General features: G+C 44.4%; 1 protein-coding gene across 5 annotated transcripts in view; it reads left to right on the top strand.

Annotated features, from left to right (window-relative positions):
- The window catches only part of TDRD10 (tudor domain containing 10), a 53,178-nt gene that overhangs the window by 8,864 nt on the left and 24,847 nt on the right, over positions 1-19,467 (top strand). For all 5 annotated transcript variants that reach the window (XM_050754779.1, XM_050754769.1, XM_050754747.1 and 2 more), the window contains 2 exons: positions 17,007-17,077; positions 18,023-18,179. In XM_050754779.1, coding sequence (XP_050610736.1) covers positions 17,007-17,077; positions 18,023-18,179 — 228 coding nt within the window. The remainder of the gene's footprint in view (positions 1-17,006; positions 17,078-18,022; positions 18,180-19,467) is intronic.

A 19,467-nucleotide genomic window follows, 5' to 3' on the forward strand; every position in this document is an offset into this window, starting at 1 on the left:
CACTCCAGCCTGGGCAACACAGTGAGACTCCATCTCAAAAAAACAAAAACAAAAACAAAAAAACTGAAACGTCTGAGATTTTACCCTGATTACAAACTAATAAATTGGCCTGCGGCAGTTTCCAAGTTTCTGGTAGAAGACACAGAATCTTGGGTCAGAGTTGAAAGATCATCTACTATAATAGCCAATATTTTAAAAAAACTTTTCATGTAATTAACATTTTAAAGTCTGGGCATGGTGGCTCACGCCTGTAATCCCAGCACTTTGGGAGGCAGAGGCGGGCGGATCACCTGAGGTCAGGTATTCGAGACCAGCCTGACCAACATGGAGAAACCCTGCCTCTACTAAAAATACAAAAATTAGCTGGGCGTGATGGCACATGCTTGTAATCTCAGCTACTCGGGAGGCTAAGGCAGGAGAATCACTTGAACCCAGGAGGTGGAGGTTGCAGTGAGCTGAGATCACGTGCCATTGTGCTCCAGCCTGGGCAACAAGAGTAAGACCCTGTTTCAAAAAAAAAATTTTTTAATTATAGATATTATTTACATATCTTAAAATTTACCATTAACTTTTTGTTTGTTTGTTTGTTTGTTTGTTTGAGACGGGGTCTCATTTTGTCACCCAGACTGGAATGCAGTGTTGCGGTCTCAGCTCACTGCAACCTCTGCCTTCAAGGCTCAAGCGATCCTAGCCTCATATGTAGCTGGGACCACAGGTGCGCACCACCATGCCTGGCTATGTTTTTGTAATTTTAGTAGAGATGGAGTCTTACCATGTTGCCCAGTCTGGAAAATTTGTTATTTAAAAATGTACAATTCAGGCCGGGTGTGGTGACTCATGCCTATAATCCCAGCACTTTGGGAGGCCGAGGCGGGTGGATAACTTGACATCAGAAGTTTTAGAACAGCCTGGTCAACATAGTGAAACCCCATCTCTAGTAATAATACAAAAATTAGCCGGGCGCGGTGGCTCACACCTGTAATCCCAGCACTTTGGGAGGCTGAGGTGGGTGGATCACAAGGTCAGGAGTTCGAGACCAGCCTGGCCAACATGGTGAAACCCTGTCTCTACTAAAATATAAAAAATTAGCTGGGCATGGTGGCACGTGCCTGTAGTCCCAGCTACTCAAGAGGCTGAGACAGGGAAATCACTTGAACTCGGGAGGTGGAGGTTGCTACGAGGCAAGATTGCCCCACTGGACTGCAGCCTGGCAACAGAGCGAGACTCCATTTCAAACAACAACAATAACAACAACAACAACAAAATTATCCAGGCATGGTGGCACATACCTGTAATCCCAGCTACTCAGGAGGTTGAGGCACAAGAATCGCTTGAACCCAGGAGACAGAGAGTGCAGTGAGACGAGATCGAGCCACTGCACTCCAGCCTGGGCGACAGAGTGAAACTGTGTCTCCAAAAAAAAAAAAAGTACAATTCAGTGACTAGTATATTCACAAGATTGTGCAGCCATCAATCCTAACTTCTGAACATTTTCATCACCCCCAAAATAAACCTCATACCCATTAGCAGTCCTTCCCTTTCCCCCTTCCTCCTAGCCCCTGGTAACCACGAATCTACTTTCTGTCTCTTAAGGATTTCCTATTCTGGACATTTTATATCAATAGAATCATACAATGTGGAATTTTGTGTTTTCTTTCACTAAGCATGTTTTTAGGGTTCATTTGTGTTAGAGTGTCTTAGTATTTTGTTCCTTTTTTTTTTTAGACAGAGTTTCGCTCTTGTTGCCCGGGCTGGAGTGCAGAGTGGCTGGATCTCAGTTCACTGCAACCTCTGACTCCCAGGTTCAAGAAGTTGTGCTTTAGTCTCCCGAGTAGCTGGGATTGCAGGCATGCGCCACCACGCCTGGCTCAATTTGTATTTTTAGTAGAGATGGGGTTTCTCCATGATGGTCAGGCTGGTTTCGAACCCCTGACCTCAGGTGATCTGCCCGCCTCAGCCTCCCGAAGTGCTGGGATTACAGGCATGAGACACTGCACCCGGCGACTTTTTCCTCTTTTAAGGTGCATATCTTCTAGCTCTGTCCGCTGAGAGACCTTGGAGCTCTGATTACCCAATAGCAGTAACACACCTAGCCCATAGATTGTGTTCTTTTCCACTAAAGAGAACCAGGCCTTCTTAGAAAAATGACTGATTCCAGATCTGGAGCTGTTATGCCAGAAAGCTATCAAAGACTATTGAAATTTGAATGAAAAGACAGGAGGTTTTATTCAGAGGTGGTTTATTTAGAGGTGGTGTTCTTATTTCTTGGAGTTTGTGCTGAAGTGTTTGCATGTGAAGCAATGTGGTGTTTGAGATTTGTTTCGGAATAGCGTAGTGGCCGGGAGAGATGTTACAATGAAATGGGAATGGCCATGAATTGAGAATTGCTGAGGCTGCTGAGTAATAGGCATATAGGGATTTGTAATACTATTTTATCTGTTTTTATTCTGATTTGAAAGTTTCCAAACAAAAAGAAAAAGACACAAGAGCAAACAAAGAGGGTGTCCCATGCGCCAAAGACGGAGCAATTTGAGCATCAAGTACTACATTTGATTAAAATTCACCAATGATTTAAAAAAGCATTAATTTGTAATGGTATAAAGAAGGGAGAAATAACACTGGACATAACTAAAAATGGAAAGATAATGGTTCATTAACATAAAACTTGATAATTAAAGAGAAGGAAGAAGTATTTATCTTGTTTTTCCAACGCCAATGTAATAGCATTTTCAGAGCAAAAAAACCCTAGTGAATGAGAGAAAGTTCTTTACAGAAGAACTCTAGCTCATAAATGCAGAAGAAATGATAGAATTAAAAAATGACCATTGTGCAAAGCCCAGTAAGATACCTGTTTCAGACAGTGGTTATCTGAGCTTCCTTAATTCATCAGGTAAAGTACTGATGAGCACTTTTACAATGGATGGATCAGGATGTTACCGTTTGAACTTGCTAATTTTAGCCTCACTAAAAATGAGATAACCAGATATGAGCCCCCTAAAAAGTGATGCGAGATAAAGGCAACCACAGCATTTTAAAGTTCTACCAAAAAAAAACACCTATACTAGTCAAGCTCTATGACAGATTTGTAGTCAAAAGGAAATATAGGGAATAGAAGACCAAAATAATGCCACTGAGATCCTCAGCAAGATGGCTGAATAGGAACAGCTCCAGCCTCCAGCTCCCAGCACGAGCGACACAGAAGAGCGTGATTTCTGCATTTTCAACTGAGGTACTGGGTCCATCTCACTGGGGAGTGCTGGACAATTGGTAATAGTCAGCTGGTGCAGCCCGACCAGCGAGAGCTGAAGCAGGGCGAGACATTGCCTCACCTGGGAAGCGCGAGGGGGAAGAGAATCCCTTTTCCTAGCCAAGGGAAACTGAGACACACAACACCTGGAAAATCGGGTAACTCCCACCCTAATACTGTGCTTTACCAAGGGTCTTAGCAGACCAGCAGATTATATCCCACACCTGGCCCAGAGGGCCCCACGCCCACGGAGCCTCCCTCCTTGCTAGCACAGCAGTCTGAGATCTAACTGAAAGGCAGCAGTGAGGCTGGGGGAGGGGTGCCCGCCATTGCTGAGGCTTAAGTAGGTAAACAAAGCTGCCAGGAAGCTCAAACTGGGTGGAGACCACCGCAGGTCAAGGAGGCCTGCCAGCCTCTATAGACTCCACCTCTGGGGACAGGGCATAGCTAAACAAAAAGCAGAAACTTCTGCAGATGTAAATGACCCTGTCTGACAGCTTTGAAGAGAGCAGTGGGTCTCCCAGCTTGGAGGTTGAGATCTGAGAACGGACAGACTGCATGCTCAAGTGGGTCCCTGACCCTTGAGTAACCTAACTGGGAGACATCCCCCACTAGGTGCAGACTGACACCTCACACCTCACATGGCTGGGCACACCTCTGAAACGAAATTTCCAGAGCAAGAATCAGACAGCAACACTCGCTGTTCAGCAATATTCTACCTTCTGCAGCATCCTCTGCTGATACCCAGGCAAACAGGGTCTGGAGTGGACCTCAAGCAAACTCCAACAGACCTGCAGCTGAGTGTACTGACTGTTAGAAGGAAAACTAACAAACAGAAAGGACACCCACACCAAAACCCCATCAGTACGTCACCATCATCAAAGACCAAAGGCAGATAAAACCACAAAGATGGGGAAAAAGCAGGGCAGAAAAGCTGGAAATTCAAAAAATCAGAGTGCATCTCCCCCTCCAAAGGAATGCAGCTCATTGCCAGCAATGGATCAAAGCTGGACGGAGAATGACTTTGATGAGTTGAGAGAAGAAGGCTTCAGTCAATCAAACTCAGAACTAAAGGAGGAACTTACCGAGTGCAAAGAAACTAAAAATCTTGAAAAAAGAATGGAAGAATGGATAACTAGAATAATCAATGCAGAGAAGGCCATAAATGAACTGATAGAGATAAAAACCATGACACGAGAACTACGTGACAAATGCACAAGCTTCAGTAACCAACTCGATCAATTGGAAGAAAGTATCAATGACTGAAGATCAAATGAATGAAATGAAGTGAGAAGAGAAGTCTAGAGAAAAAAGAGGAAAAAGAAATGAACAAAGCCTCCAAGAAATATGGGATTATGTGAAAAGACCAAATCTGCATCTGATTGGTGTGCCTGAAAGTGAGGGGGAAAATGGAACCAAGTTGGAAAACACTCTTCAGGATATCATCCAGGAGAACTTCCCCAACCTAGTAAGGCAGGCCAACATTCAAATTCAGGAAATACAGAGAACGCCACAAAGATACTCCTTTCCCAGTTATGCACCAAGGCACATAATTGTCAGATTCACCAAAATTGAAATGAAGGAAAAAATGTTAAGGGCAGCCAGAGAGAAAGGTCGGGTTACCCATAAAGGGAAGACCATCAGACTAACAGCGGATCTCTCAGCAGAAACTCTACAAGCCAGAAGAGAGTGGGGGCCAATATTCAACATTCTTAAAGAAAAGAATTTTCAACCCAGAATTTCATATCCAGCCAAACTAAGCTTCGTAAGTGAAGGAGAAATAAAATCCTTTACAGACAAGCAGATGCTTAGAGATTTTGTCACCACCAAGCCTGCCCTACAAGAGATCCTGAAGGAAGCACTAAACATGGAAAGGAACAACTGGTACCAGCCATTGCAAAAACATGCCAAAATGTAAAGACCATTGATGCTAGGAAGAAACTGCATCAACTAACGAGCAGAATAACCAGCTAATATCACAATGACAGGATCAAGTTCACACATAACAATATTAACCTTAAATGTAAATGGACTAAATGCTCCAATTAAAAGATACAGTCTGGCAAATTGGATAGAGTCAAGACCCATCAGTTTGCTGTATTCAGGAGACCCATCTCACATGCAGAGACACACATAGGCTCAAAATAAAGGGATGGAGGAAGATCTACCAAGCAAATGGAAAACAAAACAAGGCAGGGGTTGCAATCCTAGTCTCTGATAAAACAGACTTTAAACCAACAAAGATCAAAAGAGACAAAGAAGGCCATTACATAATGGTAAAGGGATCAATTCAACAGGAAGAGCTAACTATCCTAAATATATATGCACCCAATACAGGAGCACCCAGATTCATAAAGCAAGTCCTTAGAGACTTACAAAGAGACTTAGACTCCCATACAATAATAATGGGAGACTTCAACACCCCACTGTCAACATTAGATCAACGAGACAAAGTTAACAAGGATATTCAGGAATTGAACTCATCTCTGCACCAAGCAGACCTAATAGACATCTACAGAACTCTCCACCCCAAATCAATAGAATATACATTCTTCTCAGCACTACATTGCAGTTATTCCAAAATTGACCACATAGTTGGAAGTAAAGCACTCCTCAGGAAATGTGAAAGAACAGAAAGTATAACAAACTGTCTCTCAGACAACAGTGCAATCAACTAGAACGCAGGACTAAGAAACTCAATCAAAACCGCTCAACTACATGGAAACTGAACAACCTGCTCCTGAATGACTACTGGGTACATAACGAAATGAAGGCAGAAATAAAGATGTTCTTTGAAACCAATGAGAACAAAGATACAACATACCAGAATCTCTGGGACACATTTAAAGCATGTGTAGAGGGAAATTTATAGCCCTAAATGCCCACAAGAGAAAGCTGGAAAGATCTAAAATTGACATCTTAACATCACAATTAAAAGAACTAGAGAAGTAAGAGCAAATACATTCAAAAGCTAGCAGAAGGCAAGAAATAACTAAGATCAGAGCAGAACTGAAGGAGATAGAGACACAAAAAACCCTCCAAAAAACCAATGAATCCAGGAGTTTGTTTTTGAAAAGATCAACAAAATTAATAGACTGTTAGCAAGCCTAATAAAGAAGAAAAGAGAGAAGAATCAAATAGATGCAATAAAAAATGATAAAGGGGATATCACCACCAGCCCCACAGAAATACAAACTACCATCAGAGAATACTATAAACACCTCTATGCAAATAAACTAGAAAACCTAGAAGAAATGGATAATTTCCTGGACACACTCTCTCAAGACTAAACCAGGAATAAGTTGAATCCCTGAATAGACCAATAACAGGCTCTGAAATTGAGGCAATAATTAATAGCCTACCAACCAAAAAAAGTCCAGGACCAGATGGATTCACAGCCGAATTCTACCAGAGGTACAAGGAGGAGCTGGTACCATTCCTTCTGAAACTATTCCAATCAATAGGAAAAGAGGGAATCCTCCCTAACTCATTTTATGAGGCCAACATCATCCTGATACCAAAGCCTGGCAGAGACACAACAAAAAAAGAGAATTTTAGACCAATATTCCCTGATGAACATCGATGCAAAAATCCTCAATCAAATAATGGCAAACCGAATCCAGCAGCACATCAAAAAGCTTATCCACCATGATCAAGAGGGCTTCATCCCTGGGATTCAAGGCAGGTTCAACATACGCAAATCAATAAACATAATCCAGCATATAAACAGAACCAAAGACAAAAACCACATGATTATCTCAATAGATGCAGAAAAGGCCTTTGATAAAATTCAACAGCCCTTCATGCTAAAAACTCTCAATAAATTCGGTGTTGATGGAATGTATCTCAAAATAATAAGAGTTATTTATGACAGACCCACAGCCAATATCATACTGAATGGGCAAAAACTGGAAGCATTCCCTTTGAAAACTGGCACAAGACAGGGATGCCCTCTCTCACCACTCCTATTCAACTTAGTGTTGGAAGTTCTGGCCAGGGCAATCAGGCAAGAGAAAGAAATCAAGGGTATTCAGTTAGGAAAAGAAGAAGTCAAATTGTCCCTGTTTGCAGATGACATGATTGTATATTTAGAAAACCCCATCGTCTCAGCCCAAAATCTCCTTAAGCTGATAAACTACTTCAGCGAAGTCTCAGGATACAAAATCAATGTGCAAAAATCACAAGCATTCTTATACACCAGTAACAGACAGAGAGCCAAATCATGAATGAACTCCCATTCACGATAGCTTCAAAGAGAAAAAATACCTAGGAATCCAAATTACAAGGGATGTGAAGGACCTCTTCAAGGAGAACTACAAACCACTGCTCAGTGAAATAAAAGAGGACACAAACAAATGGAAGAACATACCATGCTCATGGATAGGAAGAATCAATATTGTGAAAATGGCCATACCGTCCAAGGTAATTTATAGATTCAATGCCATCCCCATCAAGCTGCCAATGACTTTCTTCACAGAATTGGAAAAAACTGCTTTAGTGTTCATATGGAACCAAAAAAGAGCCCGCATTGCCAAGACAATCCTAAGTCAAAAGAACAAAGCTGGAGGCATCATGCTACCTGACTTCAAACTATACTACAAGGCTACAGTAACCAAAACAGCATGATACTGGTACCAAAACAGAGATATAGACCAATGGAACAGAATAGAGTCCTCAGAAATAATACCACACATCTACAGCCATCTGATCTTTGACAAACCTGACAAAAACAAGAAACGGGGAAAGGATTCCCTATTTAATAAATGGTGCTGGGAAAATTGGCTAGCTATAAGCAGAAAGCTGAAACTGGATCCTTTTCTTACTCCTTATATGAAAATTAATTCAAGATGAATTAGAGACTTAAATGTTAGACCTAATACCATAAAAACTCTAGAAGAAAACCTAGGTAATACCATTCAGGACATAGGCATGGGCAAGGACTTCATGTCTAAAACAAAAGCAAAGGCAACAAAAGCCAAAATTGACAAATGGGATCTAATTAAACTAAAGAGCTTCTGCACAGCAAAAGAAACTATCATCAGAGTGAACAGGCAACCTACAGAATGGGAGAAAATTTTTGCAATCTACTCATCTGACAAAGGGCTAATATCCAGAACCTACAAAGAACTTAAACAAATTTACAAGAAAAAAACAACCCCATCAAAAAGTGGGCAAAGGATATGAACAGACATTTCTCAAAAGAAGACATTCATACAACCAACAGACACATGAAAAAATGCTCATCACCACTGGCCATCAGAGAAATGCAAATCAAAACCACAATGAGATACCATCTCACACCAGTTAGAATGGCAATCATTAAAAAGTCAGGCAACAACAGGTGCTGGAGAGGATGTGGAGAAATAGGAACACTTTTACACTGTTGGTGGGATTGTAAACTAGTTCAACCATTGTGGAAAATAGTATGGCGGTTCCTCAAGGATCTAGAACTAGAAATACCATATGACCCAGCCATCCCATTACTGGGTATATACCCAGAGGATTGTAAATCGTGCTGCTGTAAAGACATATGCACACGTATGTTTATTGTGGCACTATTCACAATAGCAAAGACTTAGAATCAACCCAAATGTCCATCAGTGACAGACTGGATTAAGAAAATGTGGCCCATATACACCATGGAATACTATGCAGCCATAAAAAAGGATGAGTTTGTGTCTTTTGTAGGGACATGGATGCAGCTGGAAACCATCATTCTCAGCAAACTATCGCAAGAACAGAAAACCAAACACCGCATGTTCTCACTCATAGGTGGGAATTGAACATTGAGATCACTTAGACACGGGAAGGGGAACATCACACACTGGGGCCTATTGTGGGGAGGGGGGAGGGGGGAGGGATGGCACTGGGAGTTATACCTGATGTAAATGACAAGTTGAAGGGTGCTGACGAGTTGATGGGTGCAGCACACCAACATGGCACATGTATACATATGTAACAAACCTGCACATGGTGCACATGTACTCTAGAACTTAAAGTATAATAATTAAAAAAAAAACCCTAAAAATAAAAAAATAACAATGCCGCCATAAAGCAGTAGCACTCTTGTCTATAGAACAGCTGACCTGATTTCCAGAACAAGTCAGTCATGGAAAAATTGAAGTAGATCTGATAGAGATTTAAGGAGATTTGGAAGAGACTTAGGGGCTGGGTGTGGTGGCTCGTGCCTGTAATCCCAGCGCTTTGGGAGGCCAAGACAGGTCACCCTGACCAATATGGTGAAACCCCATCTCTACTAAAAATACAAAAATTAGCCAGACATGGTGGTGGGTGCCTATAATTCCAGCTACTCGGGAGGCTGAGACAGGAGAATTGTTTGAACTTGGGAGGCGGAGGTTGCAGCGAGCTGAGGTCGCACCACTGCATTCCAGCCTGGGTGACAGAGCAAGATTCTGTCTCAAAAATAAAATAAAATAGAAGAGACTTAGAAATGACAGTGAAATACAATGATTAGCCTTTGTCTTGATCCTGTTTTGGACAAAACAACCACAAAAAGACATTTCTGAGACAATTGGTGAGGTTTACCTGTTGATAGTAAGACATTATTGTTTTTCTTAGCTTGATAATGGTGTGTCTAGTGAGAAAATGCCTCTTTGAGGAGTAGGCTAAAGTATTTAAGGGTGAGATGACAGAATGCCTGGGATTCTCTAAGACACTGGTGAATAAGGGGTGGAGAGACGGGAAACACACGGAATGGGGGTGCTGGTTGAAGCATGGTGATGGGCTTGTGGGAGTTTATTGTACTCTCTACTTCTGTGTATGTTTGGAATTATTTCATAACAAAAAGTTACCTACATCCAGAACCTGGCACCTGTTGTCACGCCACTGCTTGCACCCCGGCCAACCCACTGCTGTCCCATCTAGGTTACTGCCAGGGATCTTAGTTCATTTGTCTTTTTTTTTTTTTTTGAGACAGGGTCTTGCTCTGTTACCCAGGCTAGAATGCAGTGGTGCAGTTATGGCTCACTGCAGCCTTGAGCGCCCGGGCCCAAGCAAGCCTTCTACCTCGGCCTCCCATGTAGCTGGTACCACAGGAACACATCACCATACCCGGCTTTTTAATTTATTTATGTATTTGTTTTTTTGAGACGAAGCCTTACTCTGTTGCCCAGGCTGGAGTACAGCGGCGTGATCTCGGCTCACTGCAACCTCTGCCTCTTGGATTCAAGCGATTTTCCTGCCTCAGCCTCCTGTGTAGCTGGGGTTACAGGCGTGCACTACCACGCCTGGCTAATTTTTGTGTTTTTAGTAGAGGGCTTCTAAAAATGGGGCTTCACCAGGTTGGCCAGGCTGGTCTCGAACACCTGACCTCAAATGATCCGCCCACCTTGGCGATCTGCCCACCTTGGCTTCCCAGAGTGCTGGGATTATAGGAGTGAGCCACCGCGCTCAGCCTCTGGCTAATTTTTATGATGGGATTTCACCGTGTTGCTCAGGTTGGTCTCAAACTCCTGGGCTCAAGTGATCTGCCTGCCTCGGCCTCCCAAAGTGCTGGGATTACAGATATGAGCCACCACATCCAGCCCGCTCTTCTTGCTTCTGCCTTGCTCCCCTGCAGTCTAATCTTAACATAGCAGCCAGAGTGACCCCATAAAGTGGCAAGCAGGTCTTGGCCCCGCTCCACTTAGAAGCCTCCAGTGGCTTCCCTTCTTATTTAGGAAGAGCAGAGTCCCTTGTGGTCTTGCATGAACCACTCCCTGTGCCTGCCTCACTCCTGCCTTCTTCCTTGTTTGCTCCACAGCAGCTTCTCTGGCCTTGCTCAGCCCAGAACCTGCCGTAGGGCCTTGCACCTGCAGTTTCCTCTGCTCACTGCTCTGCTTCGGAGGTGGCCTTCTCAGAGGCCCTCCCTGGCTCTTCTCCCTCAGTTGCAGCCCCCATTCTTCCTGTCCTTCCTGCTCTATGTCTCCTTAATACTTTCCACCATTGAACTCACCACACCTGCTACTTACTCCTCTTATTTTTTTATTTTTTGAGATGGAATTTCGCTCTTGTCACCCAGGCTGGAATGCAATGGTGCGCTCTTGACTCACTGCCACCTCCGCCTCCTTAAGCGATTCTCCTGCCTCAGCCTCCCGAGTAGCTGGGATTACAGGCACCCACCACCACACCCAGTTAATTTTTGTATTTTTTTAGTAAAGATGGGATTTCACCTTGTTGGCCAGGCTGATCTCAAACTCCTGACCTCAGGTGATCTGCCTGCCTCAGCCTCCAAAAGTGCTGGGATTACAGGCGTGAGCCACCATGCCCTGCCACCTGCTACTTACTCCTCTTAGTGATGATCTCTTCCCCATAAAAGATGAGCCCAGGAGGGCTCTGCTTTCTGCACCTAACACATTTCTAGCACAGAGTGGGCACCTAGTAAGTATCTATTGAATGAAAGAGTAAGAGGAAGTGAAGATAGCGTTGATGACTTTTTCAAGGATTTTAGTCAAAAAGAAGAGTAGGGAGATAGAGTAGTAGCTGGAGGGGTGTAAGGGGTCTGAGATGTTATGTGTAATAAGTATTAACATGGCGAATTCGTATGCTCATCCAGTGGAGAGGGAAACTGATGCTGGAAAGAGAGGAGCTGATTTAGCGGCAGAGGCCTCGAGAAGGTGGGAAGGAAGAGATCGGGGCAGGGAGAGGTCTTTCACGTAGAGGGATGAGTACAGATGCGGGGGTGGTGGGAGAATGAAAGTTCCCCTTTGGTTGCTTCTCTTAGTGAAATAAAAATCAGGGTTCTCTGCTGAATAGAAAGGATGTGCAAAGTGTGTACGGTAGTTTTTTCTAGGAGAGTGGGGGTCTGATGATGAGGAATAGGTAGTAGGAATGCCATGAAGTACTGGACACCAGGTAGTGATTGCAGTGACAGACCCAGGCACCTAAGCTGGTTAGTGAGCACAGCACGCGGCCAGGAGCATTGCATGGTGGCTCATGCCTGTCATCCCAGCCCTTTGGGAGGCCCAGGTAGGTGGATTGCTTGAGGTTAGGAGTTTCGGATTAGCCTGAGCAACATGACAAAACCCCATGTCTATGAAAAATACAGAAATAAGCCAGGCCTGGTGGCGTATGCCTGTAATCTCAGCTACTTGGGAGGTTAAGGTGGGAGGTTGGCTTGAGCCTGGGAGGCAGAGGCTATAGTGAGCCAAGATCATGTCACTGCACTCCAGCCTGGGCAACAGAGCCAGACCCTGACTAAAAAAAAAAAGCACAGCAAGAACATTGTAGGTTTGGGTGGGGCAGGACGGTTAGGAGAAAAGGGTCAGAGTCAGGGGTTTGCAGGAGGGTGGAAAGCGGTGGAGTCTGAAGGGTCCCAGTACGGAGGAAAGGAGTTGGAGAACCAGAGGTGTGAGCAGGAAAGATAGGAGGGGGTCAGAGAGTGTGGGGTTCAAAGCTGTCATTTGGGGGTAGGCATTGGGAATGACCATGTCTGGGGTGTTCCCTGGAAAGCAGGGAGCTGAGATGCTGGGCAGGTGGTTGTTGATCCCTCACCTTCTGTCTGTGTGTTTGTCTGTGGCTTGCTTTGATCATGTCCGTGTTGGCATGTGCAGCTCTAGGCAGAAATTTCGGCTGTTACAATATTCCTTTGTATGAACCTACCACAGTATGTTTACCTGCAAATAGACATTCCAGTTCTTAGGTTGTACCATATGAAATTGCTGGTATTGGACCTTTTTTTTTTTTTGAGATGGAATCTTGCTCTTGTTGCCCAGGCTGGAGTGCAGTGGTGCAATCTCGGCTCACTGCAACCTCTGCCCCCCAGGGTTTAAGGGATTGCCTCAGCCTCCCAAGTAGCTGGGATTACAGGCACCCGCCACCATCCCTGGCTAATTTTGTATTTTTAGTAGATGTGTTGGTCAGGCTAGTCTGGAACTCCTGACTTCAGGGGATCTGCCCATCTCAGCCTCCCAAAGTGCTGGGATTACAGGCCTAAGCCACTGTGCCCGGCTTGGACCATTTTTTTAATCTGCAAAATCATCAATTTCACATGGTTCAAACTAATATTTTCCTAGGTTTTGCTACCTTAAGCAGAGCTTCAGTGAACCAGCTTGTACGCGTATCAGTGTGCGAGGTGTGAGTGCCTCTGGGGCCTGTACCTAGGTGTGGGGCATCTGGGCTGCATGGTCCTCGCAGCTGGACCAGGAAGGGGACTGACTTGCACTCCCACCAGCAGCACAGGGTTCCTCTGTCATGAATGCTTGGTGTTGCCCAACTGTTAAATTGCTGCCAGTTGGATTGGCATGAAATTACTTAGCACTTAGGTGACTGCAGTAACCTCCTGCCTGTCTGGCACAGAGACAGTGGTCCATAAATGCTGGTGCCTTAACTAATAGCAGGCTATAGATCCTTTAAACCATGTGGTTGGCGGTGATTGACTGAAAGGGATGTGTCTTTAAGTGAAATAGGTTACAAAGCAGAAGGTACAGTATGATTTCATGATATTTATAGTAGATGTGAAGTGTTCATATTTTGGCAGGATTATGAACAATACTTCTAGTTTGCTTATCTGTGTTTTTTTAAAAAAATTCTACAATAAACATTCAATGTCTTTGTAATTTTAAAAAATCCTGGTAAGTTACTTTTATGATTTAAAATGAGATGTAGAATTCCCTACGGGGCATGAGGCAATTTTAGCTTAATGTACCAAGCCTCCTTTCATATCTATAATTGATCAAAACCTTTTTTTTTTTTTCCGAGGTGGAATCTTGCTCTGTCACCCAGGCTGGAGTGCAGTGGCACAATCTTGGCTCACTGCAAGCTCCACCACCCAGGTTCATGCCATTCTCCTGTCTCAGCCTTCTGAGTAGCTGGGACTACAGGCGCCCCCCACCACGCCCGGCTAATTTCTTTTTGGATTTTTAGTAGAGATGGGGTTTCACCGTGTTAGCTAGGATGGTCTCAATCTCCTGACCTTGTGATCTGCCTGCCTCAGCCTCCCAAGGTGCTGGGATTACAGGCATGTGAGCCACCGTGCCCAGCCGATCAAAACATTTTTAAATAAACAAATTAAATTGTTAAGGGGCAGGAAAAAATGTCAAAATTAGGGCATGCTTTCAGATTTTAGAAATTCCTAGTGATAACTATCAACTGTAGCAGCATCTGCTGATGGGGCACCCTTACTGATAACACTGATTGAAATTCCATGGATAGGCCGGGCGCAGTGGCTCACGCCTGTAATCCCAGCACTTTGGGAGGCTGAGACGGACGGATCACCTGAGGTCAGTAGTTCAAGACCAGCCTGACCAACATGGTGAAACACTGTCTCTACTAAAAACACAAAAAATTAGCCGGGCATGGTGGTGGGTGCCTATAATCCCAACTACTTGGGAGGCTGAGGCAGGAGAATTGCTTGAACCCAGGAGGCGGAGATTGCAGTGAGCTGAGATTGCGCCTTTGCATTCCAGCCTGGGCGACAAGAGCAAACTCTTATCTCAAAAAAAAAAAAAGAAAATAAGAAATTCCATGGATGAAAAGATGTCATTGGGTTTTTAGTATTTGTGTGTGTATGTTGTGGGGAGCGAGGGAGATTCTTCTCTCGCCCTCAGGCACATTTTCTGGAAACTCGTGCTTCCTAAATCTGAAACCATGGAACAGTCATTTTCGTTTTCAGTCTTGGCTGTGTATTGAAATCATCTGGGGAGCTTCTTAAAAAACACCGATGCCTTAGTCCCAACCCCAGCAATTCTGGTTTTGTATACCTGGAGTGGGCTAGGTGTTGCATTGGTAATTAAAAGAGAAAAAGTATTTACTCCCCAACTGAATGTTGTCTGTAGTCGAAATAGAGAACCATTGCTGTGGCACAAGGGTTTGCAAACTTTTTCTGTAAAGGGTCAGATAGTAAATGCTTTTTGTTGTTTTGTTTTCCTGTTTTGTTTTGTTTTGTTTTTTTTTGAGACAGGGTCTTGCTGTGTTGCCCAGGCTAGAGTGCAGTGGTATGATCTCAGCTCACCGCAACCTCTACTTCCTGGGCTCAATCTATCCTCCCACCTCAGCCTGCTGAGTAACTGGGACTACAGGCATGCACCACCATGCCCAGCTAATTTTTTGTATTTTTTGTAGAGACAGGGTCTCATGTTGCCCAGGCTGGTCTTGAACTTCTGGATTCAAGCAATCCATCTACCTCAGCCTCCCAAAGTGCTGGGATTTCAAGCTTGAGCCACTGTGCCCTGCCACATAGTAAATACTTTATGCGTTGAAGGCCATTGTAACCTGAAAGCAGCTGTAGACAATGAGTGAATGGATGTGCATAGCTGTGTTCCAGTAAAACTTTATTTACAAAAAAAGGTGGTGGACTGGATTTGGCCCAAGGTTATGGTTTCCTGATACCTGCCAAAATATTCGTTTTCTATTTTATTTTAACAATGGTAAAACCTGAGAAGAAAACTACGATTTTGCACTATATAATGGAAAAAAAAATGTAGGATTTGAAGTTCGGAGTCTGGAGTTCAAGTCCTGTTTCTAAATTGGCTGTATAGCCGTAGAGACATCATTTAACCTCTCTGATCCTTATTTTATGCCTCTGTGCAATGAGTGTAGTAATAATGTGTACTTTATAGGGTGGTTGTGAAAACCAAATGGAATAAAGGATATGAAAGTGCTTGGTAAACTGAAAATGCTAAGCACACATTGCTCGTTCTCACAAATTGCTTGTTGCTCAGCATCTTGTAGATTCATGTGTAATAAACATTAAATATTTAAGATAAAGCAAATTAGAAAATTTGAATATAAACATAGTATAAACATGAAGACTGAGAAAAATGAGTTATACATAATGCATTTCTATTTTCTTGAGCCAACAAAGTGACTTTGGAAGATGGTATAAATATAAATTTTTTCCAAAATAGAGTTTTCCAGAGAAAAATTGGTTTTCATCATGGTTGTGAAATGTTATAATCATTAACACTCTTGTGGGGAAGCCAAGGAAGGAGGAAGTATTGAGGGGTACAGGCAGGAGTTGAAAGAGCTGAAGCCTGAAGTGAAGCCATCACAGTAGGCAGCAAGCGCACGTCTGTGACCTGCAAGGAAGCATTTCAGTAGGGCTGGAACCAGCCTGGCGCAGGCAGTCAGAAGGGAGTGGGCAGGGAGGAAACGGAGGCATTAGGTGGAGACGGCTCTTTCTACAAGTTTGGCAGAAAAGAGAAAAAATAGGGTGTAGCTCGAAAAGGCCTCAGGGTTGCATAGACATTATCATAAAGCAGGGGAGGTTGATGCCTTTGTGTAGACAGCAACCCAAGCCCGTGGAGCAGGATGGGGAGCAGGGGATGGGGTGAGGAAGATGGCCTGAGGGCAGACTAGGAGAGGAGTTAAGAAGGGTGTGGGGAAGTATCTGGGGAGGAGGAAGGGAACCATATCCCTGGGCAGAGGCCAGGCAGGGTTGAGAAGCAGTGAGGAGGAGGTACTTGCAAAGCTTCGGAAGTCACTTCCTCCTGGGAGCATGCCCTGACCACCTCCTTTCCCTCCAAATCTGGATTAAATGACAGGACGTGTGCGTCCATAGCCAGCTGTATGTGCAGTGATGAAACGGTCTGTTTACTTGATTGTGTTGTCTGCATCCCTGCTTGACTGGTGAGCTTCACTGAAGACAGGGCTGTGGCCTTTCTTGTGTATCCTACAAAACCTGGCACATACAGCGCATAATAGATCCTCATTAAGTATGGGTTAAATTGGATCCAGACTTGCTGTCTGGGGATCTGAAACCTTGAGAACTGTTTGTAAGTTATGTCTCTGGGTCTCTCTCTTTTAAACCCTGGTGTTGTAGGAAGAAATTCTGTACCTTCTAAAGGACTTCAACCCTCTTGATGTCCACAAAATCCAGAATGGCTGCAAATGGTAATGACTGTTCTTCCTTTGTTTTCTTTGGGAAGCAGCTCCTTTCCTCCCTGTTCATTTTGCTGATGCACTCACGTTGCAGACTAGCCCAGCAACCGCCGCATCCACACCCACTCTGACTTGGCAAAGGAACATTTGGGAAACCCCCTTTCCATATTTAACCCTCTGACCCAGCAGCGAATACTGTCTTATCAACACAATCCTGGCTTAGAAGTCCAGAGACCTGGGTATATATTTGGTCATGCCCTTGCTGTGTTTTCTGACTTGAGATAAGTTACTATACCACCCTCAGCCTTAGTTGTTCCTGAAAACCAGACCTACTTATATTTTCCCTTTCTTATTTTCAAGGCAGTAAAAAGTGGTTTAAACGTTTGTTTGTTTGAGACAAGGTCTCACTCTGTTGCTCAGGCTGGAGTGCTGTGGTACAGTCTCGGCTCACTGCAATTTCTGCCTCCCAGGCTCAAGCAGTCCTCCCACCTCAGCCTCCGAAGTAGCTGGGACTACAGGTGTACACCACCACATCTGGCTAATTAGTGTATTTTTTTGTAGAGATGGGGTTTTGTCATGTTGCCCAGGCTGGTCTGAAACTCCTGGACTCAAGTGATCCTCCTGTCTTGGCCTCCCAAAGTGCTGGGATTGTAGAGGTGAGCCACCACCCCTGGCTTGCTTTGAACTTTTGGGGCAGTAGTATTAATGAAACTCAAAGTCATAGACATATGCTGCATAGTGAAAGTCAGCTCATTTCTTCTGCTCCTTAGAGGTCCATGACAGTATCTCACAGTGGCGCAGGCCCAAGTCTGGACATACTTGTAGCCTGCTTGTTCGTATTCTGTCACTGCAGAGAGAGAGGACACTGCCCTTCCAGCTTGGACTTGGTGCCTCCCTGCAGCTCTGGGCTTCTCTGGAGATGTGCGCAAAGCTGCCCTCTCTCTCTTCCCTTTTCAGCTTTGCATTTGTAGATCTGGGCTCCATGCAGAAAGTGACACTTGCAATCCAGGAGCTGAATGGCAAACTCTTCCACAAGCGAAAACTGTTCGTGAATACAAGCAGAAGGCCCCCCAAGAGGACCCCTGATGTGATACAGCAGCCCCGGGTGCCACTGGTATGTCTTCTGGCCTTTCTGCTCTGGGGCGTTCCCTTTTCACCCTTTGGAGTGCGGCTGACTGCCTTCAGTGCTTTCATCCACCTCCAGTCCAGTCTGACTGGAGAAGCAGGCAGGGTCTTGGGTGAAATCAGGGAACTTTTGTGGCCTTTAACAGTCAGAAGTAAGGTCAGATGCAGAAAACTTGGAATTTGTAAATTAAGGAGACTATATTTTTGGCAAGGATAAAAAGGGTCATTAGGCAATTTAGTAAGGGCTTTTACAACCTGGAATATTGAAATTTAGGTTTTCCTTGTTAATGTAGCAGACATTGAGTGTCTACTATTTGTACAGCCTTGTTCTGGCTGCTGGTGTGAAGTATAAGACAAAAGTCAATAAAATCCAGTTCTTCCTGGCAGGAAGATAAACATTGCCAAATATGAGGTATGAGGGGCAGTTAATGGTGGAGGCTGCCTCTGCAGGCGGAGAAGATAAGGTCCATAACTAACCCCTGGGAACTTCCCTCAAAAGGAGGAGGGCCCGTTCTCGGTACACAGAGGTGAACCAGGAGAAAAAGATCCCATTCCAGAGCCTGAAGTGTTAGTGCTAGAAGCTGACTTGGCTGCACATATGAGGAAATCTGAACAATAGTGGCTTAAACAAGTTAGCGATTTGTTTTTCTTTCCTGTAGAAGTCAGGAGGTAGGGAGTCCAGGGTTGCTCTGGAGCCTCCATGGTGGTATCAGGGTTCTAGGCAGGAAGAAGGGGAGAAGCAGAGGGCAAAAGGGGCCTGTGTCCGCTTAAAAGGCTTTCCAGAAGCCCTGACCACAGTTCTGCTTGTGTTTCACTGGATATCCCTGTAACGCGTGGCCTTAAGTGCGCAGATGCTGAGAGATGTAGTTTTGAAAGATAGACACATTGTTGCTAAACTTGGGGTTCTGTCAGCAAGGAAGCAGAGCATGCATATGGCTGGCAGTTAACAAGGTCAGCCACAGAGCTAGAGAGGTTGGAGGTGGAGGCGGAGAGATGGGTTGGAATTATTGACTACAATAAGATTTTCAGAGGTGGGCCGGGCGCAATGGCTCACACCTGTAATCCCAACACTGGGAGACCGAAGCAGGAGGATGGCTTAAAGTCAGGACTTTGAGACCAACCTGGCCAACATGGCAAGACCCCATCTCTATAAACAGGAAAAAAAAAAAAAAAAAAGATTATCAGAGGTGACTCCCTTTGCTAATTTCAAACTCTTTCTCTTCCCTTGTCTCTTAAGCCCTCTTTGAAAGGGCAAACTGTCAGACTATACTGCTTAG

Source organism: Macaca thibetana, chromosome 1, assembly GCF_024542745.1.
Source record: "Macaca thibetana thibetana isolate TM-01 chromosome 1, ASM2454274v1, whole genome shotgun sequence".
Lineage (NCBI taxonomy): Eukaryota > Metazoa > Chordata > Mammalia > Primates > Cercopithecidae > Macaca > Macaca thibetana.